The sequence below is a fragment of the Pelophylax lessonae genome (assembly GCF_965119305.1).
Source record: "Pelophylax lessonae genome assembly, chromosome: 7".
NCBI lineage: Eukaryota > Metazoa > Chordata > Amphibia > Anura > Ranidae > Pelophylax > Pelophylax lessonae.
Window position 1 is genome coordinate 122,964,030 of NC_138774.1, and position 23,131 is coordinate 122,987,160.

Here is a 23,131-nt window from a genome sequence, read left to right on the forward strand (position 1 = left end):
TTACCCCCTTCCTGACCAGGCCCTATTTTGCGATTCTGCACTGCGTGACTTTAACGGACAATTGCGCGGTCTTGCGACGCTGTACCCAAATGAAATTGATGTCCTTTTTTTCCCACAAACAGAGCTTTCTTTTGGTGGTATTTTTTTTTTTTGATCATGCACTATAAACAAAAAAAGAGCGTCAATTTTGCAAAAATAATAATTTTCACATTTTTTTTATATGAAATTCTCCCCAAAAAATATGTAAAAATCGAATTTTTTTTAACATTTTCGGCCAATTTGTTTTATGCTACATATGTTTGGTAAAAAAAATAGCAAAAAGCGTATTTTGATTGGTTTGCGCAAAAGTTATCGCGTTTACTAACCAAGGGAAAGATTTTTGTAATTTTTTTTTTTTTAACTCGTAATGGCGGCCATCTGCGATTTTTGCTTTGCGGGACTGCGGCAGACAGATCAGACCCTTGACTGACATTTTTGACATTACTACAGTAATCAGTGCTATACATATGTACTGTTACTGTAAAATTACACTGGCAGTGAAGGGGTTAACTTTTTTCAGAGGGAGGGGTTATGTGTGTCCCTTGGGGCGTGATTCTAACTATGATTGGCTGTGGCTTGAGGTGTAGGAACAGTGATCAACGGTCCTACATAGTAGAACCGTATAATCACTATTCCTACACAGGGGAGAATGACAGGCGGCTTGTTTACATCAGCCGCCTGTTTCTCTCCCTCTGCACCGACGATCGCTGAGTGACCGGCGGACATCGGGTCCGCCGGTCACATGCGCGGGGGGGTCCGTGACCGCGCCTCCGGGGGCACGCGCTCACTCCCTAGACCAGGGGTGGGGAACCTTTTTTCTGCCAAGGACCATTTGGGTATTTATAAAACCATTCAGGGGCCGTACAAAATTATTACCTTAAAAATGAGCCTGTTATATTTGGTCAAACATTTAATTAACTCACCCCTAATGTGATGGCTGCAACTGCTTCTCTTTGGTGAGGTGTGTGAGGTTAGCTGGTATTGATGATGTTGCTACTCGCAACAGGTTTTCCAGGTTTGCGTCGGTCAGTCTGGAGCGCAGTCGACTTTTTTGTGGTGGTAAGTTTTGAAAAGAACTGCTGGTGGGTATAGCTGGCTGGTACTGCTGGTGGGTACAGCTGGCTGGTACTGCTGTGGGTACTTCTGACTCAGTCTGGCACTGCTGGCTTGTACTGTGCTGTAAGTACTGCTGGATGGTACTGCTGGCTCAGGCTGATACTGCTGTGGGTACTGCTGACTCAGGCTCGTACTGTGCTGTAGGTACTGCTGGCTTAGGCAGGTACTGCTGTGGGTACTGCGGGCTCAGGCTGGTACTGCTGGCATGTACTGCTGGCTGGTATTGCTGTGGGTACTGCTGGCTGGTACTGTGCTGTAGGTACTGCTGGCTGGTACTGTTGTAGGTACTGCTGGCTCTGGCTGGTACTGCTGGCTCTGGTGTGGGTACTGCTGGTTATGGCTGGTACTGCTGTGAGTACTGCTGGCTCTGGCTGGTACTGCTGGCTCTGGCTGGTACTGCTGGTTCTGGCTGGGTACTGCTGTGTGTGCTGCTGGCAGGAAATGCTGGCTAGGAGAAGTGTAGCAGCGCCACGCTGGAGGAAGAGGTGATGTTTCCTGTATTGGTCACAGGCGCAGTGCATTTGATATAACTCCGCTTGTGACTCACTCAGACTGTCATAACGGAGCAGGAACTATACAGGAAGCATCGTCTCCATTCTGACAGATCAGCTGAGAGACACAGACTCAGCTGCATGGGGGGCCGGACCAGATGACTTCGGGGGCCGCATACGGCCCCCGAACCGTAGGTTCCCCACCCCTGCCCTAGACCCTCACAGGCTAGCGACATAGTACTACGTCGCTCTGCCTGTGAGGGGCTGACTGCCGACGTAAATAGTCGTGCGGCAGTCGGCAAGTGGTTAACAGTGAACTTCTCTTGGTCTGTAAATGATATCAATGTAAGGATTTTGTAATCTGCTTAACCACTTGCTGACTACCAGCCGTACATATACTGCTGCAGGTCGGCTCTGTCCTGCAAAACGACTTAACTGTATGTCGCTTCACAGGACTGCTAGTGGGGGTACTCGCTGATTGGACACAGGGGAGCCAATCAATATACACCTATTGGGATTTTTTTACCAAAAGTATGTATCAGAATACAAATTAGCCTAAAATTATGAAAAAATTAGATTTATACATTTTTTTTATTGGGAATGTTGTATAGCAGAAAGTTTTTTTTTTTTTTTTTTTTAAGAATTGTCGCTTGTTTTTTGTTTAAAGCGCAAAAAATAAAAGCCGTAGAGGTGATCAAATACCACCAACCAAAAAGCTCTATTTCTGGGGAAAAAAGGACATCAATTTTATTTGGGTACAGCGTCTCATGCCCACGCAGATGTCAGCTAAATTATCACAAAAAATGGCCTGGTCATTAAGGGGGAAAATTTTTGGTCCAGAAGTGGTTAAGAAGTACCAAAATATTCCTGTTGATTGTCCCTAAAATTGAGTGACCCGGGCACTCTCCAGTGTTATCTAAAGCAAGCTGATAAACCCTGTCCCTGTGTTTATAAAGGGGGGGGGGGTGTTCAGTAGTACTAATACTTCTGTCCTAGGGTGACAACAATGCTCCTCCTTACATATAGTACAGTGAAGGATCTTTGCAATTCTAGGACAAGTGTTATTTGCAGTCATCCAGTTATAAAGAGGAAAAACAAATGCAGTCACATCTAAGGGCTGAGGAAAACACTCAGTTTTGGTGCATAGACCGCTGTCAGTTTTCGGCTGCAGTGAGGGGCAGTGTGGTGTGCGTTTTCAGTGGCTTACACTGTTTTTTCCTTTTTTGTATAAGTGCACAAATTAACACTTCGTTTATGGCAGATCTGAGTGGTACATTGCACTGCTGTGCTGTGGTAAAGTGTTTAACGCACTGCTCCCCCGTGCTGCGTTGCAGTGTGAATAGGGCATATAGAAAACCGTTGTTTTTCTATGTTTTCTAGTAGTGACTGCTGTTTATCCATTGTGGAAAAATGTAAGTCACCACATGTGTAAATCGCCCTAAAAGTTTTACTGGTATGTGTTTAGGGGCAACGTTTTCTGTAAAGAAAGTCCTTTCCAAATCAGAAAATTCCTAAAAGGAGTGGTTCGCTAGCATGAATAAATCACATGAAATGAAATCCAACTCGTGTGATGCAGCTAAACAAAATTAGAGTTTGTGAAAAGAATCAGGCCTGCAGCATATCTCCCAACTAATAAAGTACCACAATCTTTAGCCATACAAAACTGGCCTCTCTTTTTAAAGCTTCTCAAATCCGAACTGTCAGTATCCCTTCACAGCAACCAATACGATTAAACTTTCATGTTCACAGCAGGTTGGAATCTGGTGAATCCAGTCCTCATTTTGGATAGTGTGATAAGTGAAGCCCTATTTTGTAATTCTAAAATTGTGTGTGTATAAACTGCTTTTCCCTGGCACCTTAAGCTGTAATAAACCCAAAACCAAAAATGTAATGCAGTATATTGCAGCTTACTAATTATTAGCTGTGATGGCTGCAATCGTTTTCTTTTTAGACTTTGTTACCCTATGTTTTCACCTGGTGATCAGGCTACTAACACACCACCGGTATAAGAGTTCCCCCACTCTTGCTGAATGAGCACACGGGTTACAGCAGCAAATTCAGTTTATGGGAAAGGGTAGTGTTACATGTACTAGCACATTTAAATATACTAACAAATTGAAGCCAAACTCCAGCTCACACTTTAAGTAATCAATTAATCAAATGGTTATTTAAAAAATCAGTTACAGAAGTTTTCTTTCTTTTGGGATAAAGGTTTTACATGAATAAACAAGCTGATGATTGAAAGCTCTACTGTCAGTGTTAAATGGCTTATCTCATCTCTGTAAAGTGATACATCTGGAAGAGAGCTTATTATCACAGATTCCCCTCCCTTTGACCATGGGCATCATTCATTTAGTTTCCTGTAAATGAATGCCTACAAGTACTGATAACCATTGTGGCAGGCTTGTAGTTCTCAATGAACAGACAGCTATGCTGAGAGTCTGCAGGGGCCTAAGATTGCACCTATGATCTGCTGATCATTGGTGCAATGCTCTGCAGGCTCCTTAGAAAAGAAATGCACTTTTTTTTTTTAACCGGCAAGAGGTGAACCTATCCATTAAAAACCCATCATAGTCAAACCGATATAGTTCAGAGTAGAGTAAAAGTTATCACTGAACTGGGCAGCACAGTTGCCAAGTGATTAGCACTTCTGCCTGGCAGCACTAGGGCCAACCACGTCACTACCTGCCTGGAGTTTGCATGTTCTCTCTGTGTCTGTGTGGGTTTCCTCCAGGTGCTCTAGGTTCCTCCAATAGATGGAGTTGTCTTTTTTTCAACCTGACTGTCTATGTAACGCACTGCGTGAATTGACAGCGCTACATAAGTACCTGTAATATTAATAGTATTAATAACTGGTTGCTTTTCACTGCCTCCTTGTCTTAGTTTGAATGTCAATCTCTGTAAGGCCTCATGCACACTGGGCTTTAAATACGCAACTTTTACTGGTATTTGACTTTGATTTTTTTTTTACCCTCTAAAAGCCCTTCTATGTGTCCAAGCATACATAATCATTTACAGGCATATTAAAATAGGAGTGCTTACACGCTGAAGAAAAGAAACGTTCAGGAGAAGAGCAGAAAAAACACTAGAGATGTGCCTAAATGTGTGCCTAAACGCTAGACGTGTTTGAGCGTTCATACATTCCAATGGCCAGAATAAAGTAAAATTCTGGCCAATGGAATCCATTAAAGCTCAAACACTTGATGGGCCTAACAATATACAGCTTTTACTGCACTTTTTATGCAGCTTTTCTCCTAATAGGTGCTCTGTGTGCATGAGACCTAGTATTTCATCATTCTTTGCCTAATCCACAAATGTAAATATTACTAAGTTGTTGTCCACCTGGGCATTTTGTTCGTTAGGGCTGGTTCACAACAGATGCAGTTTAGTGCATTGTTGTTCTGCATAAAAATGCATGGGCAGATTTTAAAATGGTTGTAAAGTCACATGTAATAATTACTTTAATTCTCTCTGTTTTAGGTCCCTGTTCAGTACAATGTGTGTGTTTTATAAAACTATAATGCTAAAAACCTTAATTGCAGAGCCCTGCTGTCCTATTATGTGACCTCCCTCTGCTTTCCTTCTGTGCTAAGAGAGCACAGTGGGAGGGGCTGAGATTATCCTCTGATGAATGCAAGCTGGCAGAGGGAGGTCACATGACAGGACAGCAGTGCTCTGCAAAGAAGGTATTTAGCATTATAATTTTAGGAAAACACACACATTGTACCTGAACAGGGAACTAAAATAGAGAGTAATTAACCACTTGATCTCCGGAAGATTTACCCCTCTTTATGACCAGGCGATTGCAATACGGCATACGGATTTTGCGATACGGCACTCTGTTACTTCAACTAACAATGCTGTACCTAATAAAATGTGTGTCCTTTTTTCCCAGAAATAGAGCTTTCTTTTGGTGGTATTTGATAATCTCTGCTTTTTTTATTATTTGCGCTGTAAACAAAGACCTACAATTATGAAAAAAAAAAAAATAAATTTTTACTTTTCTGATATAAAACATATCCAATCACAAATTTAAAGAAATCAAATTTCTTCATTAATTTAGACCAATGTGCATTCTGCTACATATTTTTGGTAAAAAAAAATAATCCCAATTAGTGTATAATAATTGGTTTTTGCAAAAGTAATAGTGTATATAAACTGTGGGATGTGTTTTTATTTATTTTTTTTTTTTTACTAGTAATGGCAGTGATCAGCGACTTATATCAGGGCTGTGATATTACAGCGGACAGTCGGGATACTGACACTTTTTTGACACTCTTTGGGGACCAGTGACACTAATACAGTGATCAGTGCTAAAACGTATGCACTGTCACTGTACTAATGACAAAGGCTGGGAAGGGGTTTATATCAGTTGGTGTTAAAGGGTAAATGTGTCCCTTACCAGTGCTTTACTTACTACTGTGGGTGAAGTGCTTTTACTAGGGGAAGGCATGGATCGGTGCCCCTGCCTAGCAAACACAGTATCCATGCCTTCTGTAGTAACAGAAGGAAGATCTGCATTGTTTACATAGAAAGACTGGTGTCCTACCTGTGTATCGAAGCATCGGTGGGTGACAGCATACATCGAGCCTGCTATATCCGCCGATCAACTTCTGTTTTATCTAATCACAGTGGAAGCGGGTCGTCGCTACATGCCCCAGAAGTGCAGGATTCCATACTAGGTACGTGATCCTGCGCAGGAGAGCCACCTTTCCACCGAATATATACGGTATACGGTCGGCAAGCGGCTAATACATGTTTCTTTACTTTACTAGCACTGAAGCAGCTGCAGGGAATATAATTATAAAGGCAGGAGGAGAGGGGAGGAGATTGGTTCATGCACGAACTACGGAACTGACTGGGAGAAAGGGAGGGGGAGGGGGGAAGATGCAGAGATGCTGAGGAGAGAGCAGGATGAATGAGGTACGTAAACTGATCACGGTATCATGGACCAGCTGGCATGATAAACATGGTCAGTTTAAACAGGGGAAGATAGGAACAGGCAGGATCAAACAGGTATTGTACATATAGAAAGGGACAATTGACATGGCAGAAGTACTATGCTTTATCTCATGCCTTAAAGGGACAGGAGCATTTTTTGGGGGGTTACAACCAATTCCAATGGCCTTTGTACACACCAGTGTAGTGCTTTACAGTGCAGACGACAACATTTTTTTTCTGTATAGAACACATCTGGAACCAGAACCAGGCAAAATGCATCAGAATGCACGTCCTCAATTGTCTTCATTTGAGATGGAGAAAAATTGCACTGGAACTCAAATGCACATGCAGAACGCACCTGGAATGCAGGAATTGTAGTATGAACCCGCCCTTAATGTCCTATATATACTGCATCTTCTTGGTGCCATGGGATTTTCCTTTTTTTAATCAAGTAGTTTTTTTTTTATCAAAGTTTTAACTAAACAAACAAGAAAATAGAAAGATGCGCAATAAATATGCTTTTCAATAAATTTAATGACTCTACTCCAGCCTCTGCTTTAGTAATAGGATTTTGCTGTCAATTGGACTCTGTTAACAACTGCTAAACTAATACATCACGTTCGCCCTTCATTTATTTGCAGTAGTAGGCTTCCAAAGGGATATTGTACGAACATTCAGATGAAAGTTCTGATCAGTACATTTAGTGACTTGATGAATGTAAAATGAAGGCTCTTAACATTTTTGTTTTGCTTTTAACATTCAGTTTTAAAAGAAATGGATTTTCCTGAACAAAAACCACATTCACTGTTCAAAAAAATGTCAAATTCAGAAATGTCCTCCTGGCTCCTCTAAGTTTTCTCATAATTGCAAGTTTTCAAAAATAACATACAGCACAAGATCTCGGTGCAAAAAAAGTAGTGAGAAAACAAATCCGTTAACACAATACAATACAATACAGGCCACTGGGTCATAAATAGCAAGAGCAGCACATCACAGAACGGCTACTGACAGGAAAGTTCGTATAGGCCTCACAGCCAAGCTTCAGACAGCTCTATAGGGCAACAGTTGAACTTGCTGGGTCTGCACCTTGTGATGAGTTGGGGCCACTGCATACGGAGGGAGCAGTAATTGCCCTCCAAACAAACTGGAGACTTAAAGCGGTTGTATCCTCAAGAAAAACAAAACAAAAAAAAAAACCCTGCAGGACAAAGACATAATGAGCTAGTATGCATCGCATACTAGCTCATTATGAAATACTTACCTTAGAACGAAGCCCCGACACGGTCGTCTGGAGAACGCTGAGGGCGCCGTCATGTTCCCTGGGCATCTCTTCCGGGTTCGGCAGCTCCGGCGCTGTGAGTGGCCGGAGCCACGATTTCACTTTCCGGCAAGGAGCTGTGAAGGTCCGCCGGACCTTCAGAGCGCATGCGCCGCTGATGTCAGCGGCTGCATGCAGGTTGAATATCTACTAAACCGTGCAGGTTTAGGAGATATTGTACCTACAGGTAAGCCTTATTATAGACTTACCTGTATGTAAAAGTCAAATAAAAGAGTATATACTACCGCTTTAAAGCCTATAAAAGCCCAAAGTAAAGAAAAAAAACAAAAAAACAAGACCACAGTAAGTGAGAAAAGAGCGAGAAGAAAGCGAAGAAGAGGGAGCGGGGAAGGCAGGGAAGACCACCATGTAACCACATCAGGAGGCTTATGAGCGTCCTCAAGTTGAACGCAAAGAATTTTTTAGGTGCAATCAGCATTTTGTGTAAGCCATGGTTCCCATACTTTTATGAATTGGGCATATTTTTCATTCCAAATGGAAATTAACTTCTCGTGCACTATGATCCCCATGAGTCAATGCTCCACTTTCACTAGGTGGAACTGTTGGTACCAGGCCTTGACAAACCCCAGAAGTTTCGTCCTGGCGCCTGGGCAGCCACCCGAATGCTCCTTACACCCTGTGCGCCCCCCCACCACCGCTATGTATCCCGGGCTCCACTTGCCCATCTACAAACCCAGGACTGGCATAGCAGGTGCCGCCAGGTAGAGGGGAGAGCGGACACACGTAGTCTCTCTTCCCCCTTCTAGTTGTTGGTCCAGAAGTGACATGTGCCGTGCAGCGTCACTCCAGGTCCCCAAAGACAGTTTCTCCGGCCATCAAGGCAGGGAAAGAATGTAATGCAGTGCGATGTGCATTGCTCTACATTCAGTGGAGCACAGGGGAGACATGCAAGTCTGCAGAGTTCCCCTTTTAGCCCGTAGTCGGCAGAGTTCCCTGGGAACTCTGATGCACTGGGAGAACTCTGGGAACTCTGATGCACTGGGAGAACTCTGATGCACTGGGAGAACTCTGATGCACTGGGAGAACTCTGGGAACTCTGATGCACTGGGAGAACTCTGATGCACTGGCGGAACTCTAATGCACTGGGGGAACTGTGGGAACTCTGATGCACAGGGGGAACTCTGATTTACCTTAGTGTAAGACTTCAGTCACAGATAGGGTTGGATGGTGAGCTCACTCAGCAGCCAGCACCTCGCATCCAGATGTATCTGCGGCTTCAAATTTCCAGCCCCCACTTCCCTTTTCTGAGGCACAGCGGCAGGGATTGGAGTATGGGTAGACACAGAGGGGTAGGGGTGAAAAGAAGAAGAGACGATCAAGCCCTCTTTCCAGTTTGCGTGTGTGGGGGGACTGTTAGTGCTGGCTTTGGGCAGTGTGAAAGAGAGTGTAACAGACACTCTCAGCTTAGACAACTGCAGCCAGAAACCCTGCTGGGAAGTCAGTCTGGCGTCATAGCGGATGTAGCAAACTAAATATAGATTCTCTTGTGAGGTTTCTAAAACTAGAATTTAATTTTCGCCCGTTGGGTTGAAGCTTTAGTATTTTTGTCTGCAGATAAGGTCTTGATCTATCATCAGTCAGTCAGTAGAAGCCAAGTCCTATTTTCCATGGCTATACCTGGTGACAGCAAGTTTCACTGTCCTTTTTCAAGTGTGGAACGGTGTTGTCTTGGTGGAATTTGTTTTTCCACTTTCTCCCATCTGCGAGGTTACTTTGTACATAAATGCAGTTATTTTTTCCATTCCCAACATGTGATTTTTTTTTTCTTAAGTGGTGTGACAATTGCTTCTATCTTCACAGTCACCATTTCTGTAGTTCTCCATTATACTACATTTAGTGCAGAGGGAAACCCAAAACTACACTGTAGTGGATTGATATTGTACAGACGTAAATCAGCATTCGTACACTTTGTCTGCACTTGCAAGAAATTCAGCTCAGGAGTTCCAGGGTATTATAAACACTGAATTCTACCTTTCATAAAGGCAGGATAAAGTGACAAGTGCTAAAATTAACAATAATGAAAAATATTATTAGTGTTCCTGCTCTCTTTTCAGAATAACAGGTATGTATACATTTAAAACCCATATAATGAACAAAGCATATCATTTGGTGCGTGAATAACGTGCACAGTGCTTAAGTGTAAATACTTTTCAAGTATAAGTGAGATGAAAACTCAATATAAAAGTGCACACAATAACCAAAATTAAGAAAAGTGCACAGTGCTATGTGCAAACAATATAATGAGCTTAGTGAAAAAAGTGAAAAAAAATCAGTGACAGCAAAAATATCACAAGCGCCCCAACTCCACTCAGAATGGGAGTGGAATTGGGACGCTTGGCGTCCCAACTTGGTGTCTCCTGAACAGGCGTCCCAGTTGATGCCTATTCAGGAGAAACGTGCGTCGGGTGGAGGAGGAAGAAGCCGCGTGGTCACATCAGCACGGTCCGCACTGCAGGCGGCCACGCAGGATACATGCTGGATTGATTTGTTTATGATGTAAGTGCAATCCCTTTCTTTTAATAACGTTTTTTTTAAAGATAATGCACTATCCAGCCTTTTCTTTATTCATATGGTTGCCGACAGGCCCGGATTGGCTAATAGGGAGCATCTGGAAAATTCCAGGTGGGTTGGTCCATTTGGGGTGCAGGCAGGGCCGGTGTTCTGCCGAAAGTTACAAGTATCATCTGCCCTGGACGTGTCCATATGTGTGATGAAGGGGGGACGCACTGGGAGCTTCTGCCTTCTCCTGCCTGACAGGGGTGAATATCATTCTCCCTCCTGTCACTGTACAATGTATGATCCCGGGACTTGTCCGTTCCATCCACTTCACCTCTGCCTTATCTCTTCTTCTGCTGTTTATCACTCTACTCTTTACAAGCTCCCCTCCCCCCTGTCAGCTTGTTCTTCCCGGGCCAGGTCACTTGAATCTTCCTCGTTGTTTACTTTCACTTTGTCCGCAGCATGTCGTCTCTTTACCTTCCCTGCACAATAGTAAGTCAGCACTGAGTCTTCTGCTCCTCTCTCCTGTCCTGTTCACATTAACCCTTCACCATCTTCTTTCAGCTTTCCACTCCATAAATCTGCACTGCATGTCCTGCAGCCTCTGGTCCCAACTCTGGGCTATCTAAGCAGCCATTTAGCTGACCCAGTCCTGTCCTAAAATGCAGCATTAGCACTTTCTCTACAGTCCTTCACTCTGCACTCTGCTCTTCATTAACAACTTTACCTATCCCCCTATACCTTATCCCCCCCATACCTACCCCCCCATACCTATCCCCCCTATACCGATCCCTCCCTATACCTATCCCTAATAACCTGTGCACTGCGGTTTGGTCACAGTGTGATTGTGTGTGCGTTTTACCTGGATTTAGGTGGACTTCTATTGAATTTCTATTACAAAGTGCATTTTCATGAAAGTACATCAAAGTCCTGCATGTTGCATCTTTGATGCGGTTTCAGAAAACGCACTGTGTAATAGAATTCAATAGAAGTGCACCTAAAATCCAGGTAAAAAGCACACACAATCACACTGTGACCAAACTGCAGTGCACCGGTGTGACCCCACTATAAGGCAAAGTTCTCACCTTTGAATGTCAGTCACAAGATTGTGGCTTTCCTGACACACACACAGAAACAAATCGTCCATTAGTAGACGTGCGACAGTGCCATTTATTGGTAATGGCACCCCACACATTTGCTAACACATGCACCAAACTACATGGTGTCTCAAAAGTGAAACATCTGGGGTCTGTTTAGAGCCCTGACATTTCATAAAAGCCCCCCAACAGGGCAGTTAAAAATGTAAAAAGTATATATATATACACTGTACATATAAATTCTCAAAACAATATAAATAATGTAAAACATTTGTAAAAAATAAATAATTAAGGGCTTGTTCACACGTGTTTTAGTCTCTGAAAAGCAACCATCATGCAGATTGCTCTTCAGAGAGCATTTGACAGGAGGTAAGGAGCCGTTGTATCGCCTCCCTACTGCCTGAAACAAACCTTCTACCATCATTAACCTTATCTATAGATGGGGTGGGGAGCACAGCTTGCCATGTTTGCCCTGGGCACTGAATGACCTTGTCTCGGCACTGGGTGCAGGGGGTTCGGCCGCACCGGGCGCAACATCTGGGGGGTTGTCATGTAGCATGACAGTGAAGGCAGTTTTATTCCAGGACAAAGCAGTGTCCCAGAATTTAACGCACACTGTGTGATTCCTGAACTGGTTGCTATCCGCCTGGTATCTAGCAACCAGTGACATCAGGCACACACAAGCAGGGGCCCAGCATTCATAGCGGAAGAGGGTTTAAATTCCTCAATTGAAGGAGATGATGTCCTCCTTGATTAGCTACCTCTGGAGGAAGCTGGGGGAAAGGTAAGTAAATTGGCTAATTTTTTTTTTTTTTTTTTTCCCTACAGGTATTTAGGGGATATTTTTTTTTTTTGCAGTTTTAACTAGCATTTTATGGAGGGTGAGGTGAAGGATGGCCTTGAAGAAGGAGATATTGCCCCAGAGTTGTAAGGTCTTGTTGCCATCATTCATTTTGGTTTCCCTGAGACAACTGCACAGTACAGGAACAAGTAACAAGAAGCATGCATTCCATGTGGGAGCTTGCATGAATCTTAGATTTTTGCATAATTCTTAGAAATACATAAAATTCAGATTAAGGTGAAGTAAATTAATTTCTGACTGTAGCACAGTTGCAGGGTTTGGTAGTTTTAAAGAAGCAAAATTTGAAAATCCTCCAATGGACGCTGCTTAGGTGCTTTTGAGGTCCTTGAACAAATGCACATAGACCATACATGACCGAATGTAACCGTCGCCTTTCACCAAACTGAATATGATCTGTGGATTCTACATCGTTGCATGTCTGTGTATTTCTCTAGAAATTTGTACAGGGTAGAGGTTTTATTTGAGCTATAGCCGGAGAACAGATTACAAAAGTTCCCCACTTTATATCACTGCAATGTTTCATCTCATTTTTAATACTAAGCTAAAACATGGAATAGGCTGCTTTGGCAGCACTATGAATTAGTGATCGACCGATATCGTTTTTTTATTGCCGATACCGATATTTTGGCCATTGAATATCGGCTTTGGCCAATATTTTTGTACATTTAAAAAAAACTATGTGACAAATGAGGTTTAATGTTGATAAATGTAAAGTTATGCACTTGGGGGCTAAGAATATGCATGCATCATACATACTGGGGGGGAAGGATCTGGGGGAATCCATGGCGGAGAAGGCTACTGTATTTGCACTGAATTGGAAATGATGATATTTTTTGAAAAATACAATGAATTACAAGGCTGTAGAAAACAGTGCGCCATTGCAAACTTATATTCTGAGGTTTTAATTACATTATTTTAATATAGTCAGTCGTGAACTAAAGTGGGCCGGTCTAAGGCATGAAACTCCAGGGCTGAAAATTAGTCCCACTCCAGCCCTGGTTGTCGAGTACTGTGGAAGAGGAGTTGAAGGCCTTAGAGAGATTTATTTCTGTCCGTGTTTTGTATTACTCTTAACACATCCTTATGAGGCGCTGGTTTGACTAAGAGTGTGAGTGTCCCAGAGGAGAGAGAGCGGAATCCTTTGCTTATATACCTGGCTGACTACAAGCTGAGTCTGGTAAGCTGCCATGCACTGTGAGATTGCATTGCAGCACCATTTAACTTTGGATTACCACCTCTACTCTCCAAGGACTGTATACTAACAAGACTTTTGGAATCATTTTTATATGCACTTTATGTCGCTGAATATAAAGTTTGAATCCCATTCTGAGTGGAGTTGGGACGCTGGTGATATTTTTGCTATCACTGATTTTTTTCACTTTTTTCACTAAGTTCATTATATTGTTTGCACATAGCACTGTGCACTTTTCTTAATTTTGGTTATTGTGTGCACTTTTATATTGAGTTCATCTCACTTCTACTTGAAAAGTGTTTGCACTTAAGCACTGTGCACTTTATTCATGCACCAAATAATATGCTTTGTTCATTTTATGTGTTTTAATGTATACATACCGGTTATCATTCTGAAAAGAAAGCAGGAACACTATTAATATTTTTCATTATTGCTAATTTTAGCACTTGTCACTTTATCCTGCCTTTATGAAAGATAGGAATCATGTGTTATTGAGACATTTCACTTTTTATGTACATTCAGGGTAGCGCACTAGTATACACATTTCCCAGTCCAAGGGATCCCTAGTTGCTGCTCCCAAGTGAGTTAGCGCTTCCTACACAATTTTCTTCATATTATAAACACTGTTTCAAATGAAAAAAACACAAGTGCGCGCTCAGAGGCAATAGCAACTCGCACAAAAAGGTGACACAGCAACCTAAAATAAATCAAAACAACGTGCAGTGCTTCAATATAGAGTGCATCAGAAAATTATAGAAATAAAATAATAAAGTGCATCAATTACTGAAACATTAAAGTGCATCAATCCATACAGTATACAACAATATACAGAAACCATATACAGGAGGTCCCCGGGTTACAAACATCCAACTTACAAACGACTCCTACTTACAAACGGAGAGAGACAACGGGAATTGAGGAGAAATCTCCCCCCTAGGAAGGGAAATTTGCTCCTGTAAGAGTTGTCATGGGAAAAATGTGTCTCCACTAACGCTTCATCACCAATCCTTGTTTCCACAACAGCCCAACATTTTCTAAATCCATTTGTCATAGAGACAGAATGTGAGGTGAAATCTTCTGAACAGGGGTACAGAGAGCAAAACAAATGGCACAGTGGTGTTAACCCTACCCTATGTTATCCACAAAACTTAAAAAATATTATTTTGGTTGGGGCTACACTTAGAAAATTTACCTATTCTGACTTGCAAACAAATTCAATTTAAGAACAAACCTCTTGTTCATAACCCGGGGACCGCCTGTAACATGCAATGAAACAGTTCTAAAGTGCTGGTCGTCTACAATTATCCAAAAAGTCCCAAACTCGTCTAAATAAAAGAATACACTTTTTTAATAGTGATTCTCAGTGTAAAAATGCATCCACTATGTCACCAGAAATGCAGTAATACTCAATTTGTGCATTCACCAGACATTATTTTATTAAATCATTATAAACACTGTGCCAGCCTCATATGAGCCAGCGAATAGAGAGCATTGTTTCTTCCCCAGATACATACCTATAATTTTAACATATTGGCTGAATATTGCAGCCAAGCATGTTTTAGGAGTTGTGCGGTTTCCTTGATTATTTACTGTAGTGTCACCATGGGCCTTTGTCACCAGTTGCTTTCTCAGCATTTTGCTGTATTTTTCAACACAGGCAAAATGCATTAATGCAACAAAGTTCATGGCTTTCAGTATTATCTGTTCCCACCAAATTGTGTGCAGAGTTGGGTAAAGTCCTGAGTGCTGGTTTTTGGTACGTTGGACATCTGGTAAGCACAAGATCTAAGCCTGCGGCCAAACCGTAAACCACAGCATAACCTTTACTTCGTACATTACATTCTAGCACCAGACCTCTTGTGTGTAACTCTAAACTGGTAACCTGGAAAGGCTTTTAAAGCATCGCCTATAGAGATTTTTAAATACTGTAGTTTTGCTCCATTCCACGAGCATGTGCAATTTTGAAAGTGTGACATGTTGGGTATTGGCAGAACATTAACTAAAAATTGGGTATTATAGTGTGTTTGTGTGCATTAAAATTCAAAAAAAAAATTTTTTCCCAAAAATTGCATTTAAAAAACTGCTGTGCAAATACCGTAAAATGAAAAAAAAAAAACTGCAAAACCCATAATTTTATTCTCCAGGGCCTTTGTAAATATTTTATTATATCTTTTCATATAACAGTGAAGAAATTACACTTTGCTACAATGTAAAGTAGTGAGTGTACAGCTTGTATAACTGTAAATTTGCTGTCCCCTCAACAAAAATTCAACACACAGCCATGAATGTCTAAATCGCTGGCAACAAAAGTGAGTACATCCCCAAGTGAACATGTCCAAATTGAGCCCAAAGTGTCAATATTTTGTGTAGCCACCATTATTTTCCAGCACTGCCTTAACCCTCTTGGGCATGGAGTGCAGCAGAGCTTCACAGGATACCACTGGAGTCCTCTTCCGCTCCGCCATGATGAAATCATCGAGCTGGTGGATGTTAGACACCTTGCGCTCCTCCACCTTCAGTTTGAGGATGCCCCACAGATGCTCAATAGGGTTTGGGTCTGGAGACATGCTTGGCCAGTCCTTTACCTTTAGCCTCAGCTTCTTTAGCAAGGCAGTGGTCGTCTTGGAGGTGTGTTTGGGATCATTATCATGTTGGAATACTGCCATGCGGCCCAGTCTCTGAAGGGAGGGGATCATGCTCTGCTTCATTATGTCACAGTACATGTTGGCATTCATAGTTCCCTCAATGAACTGTAGCTCCCCTTTGCCGGCAGCACTGATGCAGCCCCAGACCATGACACTCCCACCACCATGCTTGACTGTAGGCAAGACACACTTGTCTTTGTACCCCTCACCTGGTTGCCGCCACACACACTTGACACCATGTGAACCAAATAAGTTTATCTTGGTCTCATCGGACCACAGGACATGATTCCAGTAATCCATGTCCTTAGTCTGCTTTTCTTCAGTAAACTGTTTGCGGGCTTTCTTGTGCATCTCCTTTTAGAAGAGGCTTTCTTTTTGGGACGACGGCCATGCAGATCAATTTTGATGCAGTGTGCGGCGTATGATCTGAGCACTGACGGGCTGACCCCCCACCCCTTCAACCTCTGTAGCAATGCTGAGGCTGAGCACGTGCACTCAACTTCTTTGGTTGACAATGGCGATGCCTGTTCTGAATTGAACCTGTCCTGTTAAACTGCTGTATGGTCTTGGCCACCGTGCTGCAGCTCAGTTTCAGGGTCTTGGCAATCTTCTTATAGCCTAGGCCATCTTTATGTAGAGCAACCATTCCTTTTTTTTTTTTTTTTTTCAGATCCCCAGAGAGTTCTTTGCCTTGAGATGCCATATTGAACTTCCAGTGACCAGTATGAGAGAGTGAGAGCGATTAACTCCAAATATAAAACACCTGTTCCCCATTCACACCTGAGACCTTGTAACACTAACCAGTCGCATGACACCTGGGAGTGAAAATGGCTAATTGTTCCCAATTTGACCATGTTCACTTAGGGGGTGTACTCACTTTTGTTGCCAGCGGTTTAGACACTAATGGGTTTGTTTTGACTTATTTTGAGGGGACAGCAAATTTATACAAGCTGTACACTCACTACTTTACATTGTAGCAAAGTGTCATCAGTATTGTCACATGAAAAGATATAATAAAATTATTTACAAAAATGTGAGAGATGTACTCGCTTTTGTGAGATACTGTGTGTGTGTATGTGTGTGTGTGTATGTATGTATATATGTATATATGTATGTGTGTGTGTATATATATATATATATATATATATATATATATATATATATATAAAATATATTTGGGGGTTTTAACAATTTTTTTTTAACAAAAAAAAAAAAAAGAGAGGATAATCCATTTGAAAGTGGTATGGTACCAGTTAGTCTACTGTATATATGCAGAAGTTGATTAGCATGTGAAATGCCTTTTTAAGTGCCCATGCCATTTAGATATACATGACTGGCTTTTTATCTGATGCTGCATGAATATGATTTATTCCTCTAACATTCAATAGGTATATTTCTACCCCCAAAAGCTTGTGATGCCAGTTCATACATGTGCCATACTTGGATTTGGCCCCATTGAAATTGATATTTGCACCTATCCTCCATTGCAGCTTTATATGGCAGCATTAAAATGCACCAGTGCACAATTTCTGTATGTTGCTACCATTGTGGAGTTCTAATATGACATTTGTCAGCAAGAACTCAGTAAAAGGAAGCAAAACTGGGCATCTTGTGACTTCAATGCTGAAGAGGAGGATCAGCCAATCTGTCTATTCTGTGGAAAAAGCAACTATCTCAGCCTCTCTCACTCTTTACTTATCCATCCATCCATCCATCCATCCATCCATCCATCCTGTAGGCTGTTATTCTAGCATTGAAATAACATCTGTGTTTAGATCCATCTTTAAGTGAAAATGGTAGCCACACTGCCTCAGTCTGTGTCTATGGTGGTATGTTTATAAAGTATGCTGCTTGTATTTATCAAGCTTCTTGATTTCTAGGCCTCATTGTTGGAGTGGTGCTACGATATGGTGTCCATGTTCCTAGTGATGTCAACAATGTAACCATGAGCTGTGAGCAGCAAATGAGCCCAGCCACACTGGTAGTGAACGTGAGCGGCAAGTTCTACGAGTACACCCTGAAAGGGGAGATCAGCTCTCAGGAGCTGAACAACGTCCAGGACAATGAAATGTTGCGGAAGGTGAGACTGACTGGATGGTGGGTACATTATAATTTTCCCTTTCCTGTGTGGACATATCAATGAGCCTTTTGCAGCCCACACTTCACATGTAAAAACTGGTTAGTCGCTATACATTCTGCAGTATTAATATCAAATTTAATTTTATGTAGTAGGCCAGTTGTTCTAATCCTTGTTTTACAACCTTGTTTTCCCATATGATTAGGTTCGTAGGCACCGCAGACAGGATCTGTCTGGCTGCAACCTGTTTAAAGATGTCTGATTTTGTCTAGAATAGTAACCTAGTTACATATTTTACCCGTTAATGTCGAGCTATAGATATATAGATGAATACACTGACATTCTTCAGTCTAGATAAAGGTAATATATTTATTAGTATACATGTTTGTCAAGTTGTAGAAATGTGAAAATAGAACTAAACAGTTGTAGAGGCTGAAGGTTTTCTACCTTACTGCATTCTATGCAAAATTAAAAAAACCTGCATGCAGATTCCCCGGCAGCCCACCTAAATACATACTCGAGACTAATATGAATTCACTGGTGTGCACGAGAGCCAAGGCTCTCAGCTCTCTTGCTCAGATGCAGCAGCGGGAGCCACTGTCAGTCATAGGCAGTGACGAAGCAGCGGGCAGGGTCTAGCCTTGATCTGTGTGTCTTATGGACACACAGAGCAGGACTTGTTAGCGAGCTCACACGAGTGCCCCCCATAGCAAAAGGCACTCAATGGGGGGTAGAGGAGCCAGAGGAGGATCAGGGCTGCTCTGCGCATAACCATTTTAGGTAGAACATGTTTGTTATTTTAACAATAAAAAAATGAACCTTTAATATTTTTTATTATTACTGCTGATAATGTATTTTTCAAGGAAATTTATACTAGCTGTGTGAGTATACTGTGTTTTTTCAAAATATTAAAATGTAAAGTTTTATGTCTGATGTGTTGAAATACAGTTTTGAGCCTTTTACTGCCAGGTCCATACAGTCTCTATACAGACTCCATATTCATTCATCTAAAGTGCTACAGAGAAAGGTCCCTTTCTGTCTCAAAAAAAAAAGAGCTATGAGAGTCTGTTTAGACCTCTAATATCTCAACAGCGACCACCCCCTAAAAAAAGAAAAAAAATCCAAAATATATATATTGTACTTTCCGGCGTATAAGACGACTTTTTAACCTCAAATAAATCCCACAAAAATATGGGGGGGGGGGGGGGGATCATCTTATATGCAGAGTATAAAAATCTCCAAGGTAAGTAAGTGGGTGTAATCTTTCAAAGCGCTGGCTGTCTGTGCCCTATTAATCTCCAAGGTACCGTAAATGTTATCCCTCATATATCTCCAAGGAACCGTAAGTATACCGGTAGATGTAATCTCTTAAGGCACTGGCTGTTTGTGCGGGAATCCTGTACTGGTATATGTACAGTAAACCGCGCTGAACCAATCACGTTGAGCGATGTATTCTAGTATTGAATGCAAAGCCTGCTCAGATTGGCGGAGTCAGAGAGATTAACATCAGCCCGTCTCTCTGACAATCTGAGCAGGCTTTGCATTTAATAATAGAATACATCGCTCACCGCGATTGGCTCAGCACAGTATACTGTATGTAGCTGAAGCTACTGTACATATACCGGTACAGTATTCCCGCACAGACAGCCAGCGCTTTGAGAGATTACATCTAATACTTACAGTACCTTGGAGATATATGAGAGAATACATTTACAGTACTTATGGAACCTTGGAGATTAATAGAGCACAGACAGCCAGCACTTTGAGAGATTACATCTAATACTTGAATGAAAGACGGGTGTTGGCGCTGCCTTGAGTAAATTAGAAATATATGTGCAATGAAAACATATGAGGTAGTAACGCAATAAAGTGACAAGTGCAAATATTGAAATATCACAACATATTAAGTGCACACTTAAAGTGAATCATAAATGAGATATTAATCAGATAAAGTGCTTATCAAATAAAGTGCTTATCAGATAAAGTGCTATCGTGCACGTGCAAAATTCCCAACTGTATCGAACAGTATGATATAAGTGCTAATAAAAAGCCAATTAACTCTAGGATGTAGAGGGTATGGATATATATATATATATATAAACACAGTCCAGATAGGCACTGGTGTGCAGCAAAAAATTCAGCAGTCCGATATAGTGAAGTCTCTAGAGTCCAATGGCTATGTATAATGTGAAAAGTATCCAAAAAACAAGCAAAGGTGGATGGTCAGGTGGAAAACACACTACCGAAAGTATAAATTTAAAGGAGTGACCCCGTGCTGGGCGGTGAGGTGCTAGGTGATCCCTTCTGGTAGAAAAACTCACTCACCAGAAGCACCCACCCCACACAGGGGTATAAGGCGGGTGTATAATGATCAAAGGATCTCAGTATCTCCCCTCCTCCTGGGTCGGTAGGTCCTGGAAGTAGTCTCGGCGGTCCTAACTGCGGGTGTCCCTAGGATAGCAGTGGGTCCTAATGATCTCCTATGGGCCGGGGATAGTCCGAGATGTCCACCAGAAAAATCTCACAGCCATAAGGGACAACAGATAGACAGGGCACATAGCGTAATAACGTCTCAACAGGTTTATTTGGTGCATAAAATAGAGAGGTACTCACATAGAAGGCAGATGTGTAAGCATAGGTACGAGTGTGGAGCGCGATGCAGTCCAAGCCTCGTTCTCGATTCAACAACCGGAAGTGACGCGGCACGCCGTACACGTTTCGTAATGAATACGTCTTCAGCATGTATACCTTCTACATCTAATACTTACTGGTAACTACGGTACCCTGGAGATACTGTGTGTAGCCTAAGCTACGGTACATATACCGGTACAGGATTCCCGCAAAGACAGCCAGCGCCTTGAGAGATTACGTGTACCGGTAACACTTATTTACGGTACCTTGGAGATATATGAGAGATTACATTTACGGTACTTATGGTACTTTGGAGATTAATAGGGTGTTCAATGGTGTTGCCTTGCCTCGGAAGGGGGGTATTCTTATACGGCGAGTATAGCCCAAAACCTGTTTTTAACTTGAAAATTAGGGGGGTTGTCTTGTACGCCCAGTCTGTTTAGACTTTTGATATCTCACCAAAGACCCCCCCCCCCAAAAAAAAAAATAAAAAAAAAATATAATTGTAAAAAAAAAAAAAAAACATGGAGTGGACTATGTCAAGCAGATCTGTCTGCTGATCCCCCCCCTGAGAAAGTTGGATGACAGACCCGCGTCGGCTCTGCTAATGCAGATCCAACACCTACAGCATGCTGTTCTCTATGGGGCAGTCGGATGGAAACGGACTGCCTGTCCATTTCCATCTGATCTGCTAGATGGATGGGGAATGGAATCCCGTCCGTCCGTCTGTTTTTTAGTGGACCAGATGGGATCGGATGCAGGCGGTTATAAACGGACATGTCCATTTACATCAGCCTCTCCATTTAAAACAATGGCTGGTTCAATTGAGCTTGCCTGAAAATTGGATAGGCAGACCCGATTGGTCTGCTTGTGTAAAAAGTTTGAACCATTTCACAAAAAGGTGCAATTTAAAATGAACAAATATTTGTTATTTATTAACTTAATATAGGTTTAACTTTTTATATTTAGTAGGAATTTAGAAGGAATTTTGTACATTTTGTCATGTATAAATCCATCCAAATAATGATTTTAGTGTATTTTTAGTGAAAATATTGGTTTGATGAACATTTGCGCAAATGCCATAAAAATCGGTATCACCTTCTTTTTTTTCCTACTGGCCATGTACTTTCAGAAAAAATATGGTTGGGGGGGGGGGGGGGGTTACAAACTCTGAAAACTGTAAGCGAAAAAAGAAAACTTCAAGATTTTTAGAGAGATTTTTGCATACGTCCGATTTTCACTATTCCTCAAAAAGGCGCAATTTAAAAATATATTTGTTAATTATTCACTCTAGAGGTTTTAGATTTTATTTTTAGAAGGAACTTAGCAGGGATTTTGTAAAATTTGCTGTCTTTGTATATGCTAATAATGATTTTAGTGCATTTTTTGTGAAAATATTGTTTTAGTAAACATTTGCGCAAATATTTTGAGGCCTTAAAAATCAGTAGCACCTTCCATTTATTCTACTGGCCCTTTGCCAGGGGGGGTCTTTTAAAAACTCTGAAAGCTGGAAGTGAGAAAATGGAAACCTTCAGATTTTTATAGAAATTTGGTTATTTATAGTTTTGTGTACATTCAGTTTTCACCATTTCGAAAAAAGGTGCAATTTCAAATTTACAAATATTTGTTATTTATTAACTCAAAACAGGTTGAGCTTTTATATTTAGTAGGAATTTCGTAACATTTGCTGTGTTTTTTATATCTGCTAAAAATGTTTTTAGTATATTTTTAGCGAAAATATTGCTTTGGTATATATTTGCGGAAACATCATGGGGCCTTTAAAAATCAGTAGCACCTTTTTATTGTACTGGTCCTATGCTTTCAGAAAATATATGGTTTGGGGGGGGGGGGGGGTCTTTAAAAAACTCTGAAAGCTGTAAGGGAACAATGAAAACCTTCAGATTTGTAGAGAAATGTGGTTATTTACATTTTTGCGTACGTTCAGTTTTCACCATTTGGCAAAAAAGCGTAATTAAAAAATTACAAATATTTGTTATTAGCTCAATAAAGGTTAAGCTTTCATATTTAGTAGGAATTTAGCAGAAGTTTTGTAAAATTTGCTTTGTTTATATCTGCTATAAATAATTTTAGAGAATTTTTAGCAAATATATTGGTCTGATAAACATTTGCGCAAATATCGCAGTGCGTTAAAATCAGTAGAACCTTCTTTTAATTCTACAGGTCATGTGCTTTCAGAAAATA

At 41.4% G+C, this 23,131-nt stretch overlaps 1 protein-coding gene across 1 annotated transcript in view; it reads left to right on the plus strand.

The window, feature by feature from the left end:
• SLC9A6 (solute carrier family 9 member A6) overlaps positions 1 to 23,131 on the plus strand; it is a 170,887-nt gene that overhangs the window by 33,921 nt on the left and 113,835 nt on the right. Inside the window, exon 2 of the mRNA XM_082263490.1 lies at positions 18,102 to 18,301. Coding sequence (XP_082119616.1) covers positions 18,102 to 18,301 — 200 coding nt within the window. The remainder of the gene's footprint in view (positions 1 to 18,101; positions 18,302 to 23,131) is intronic.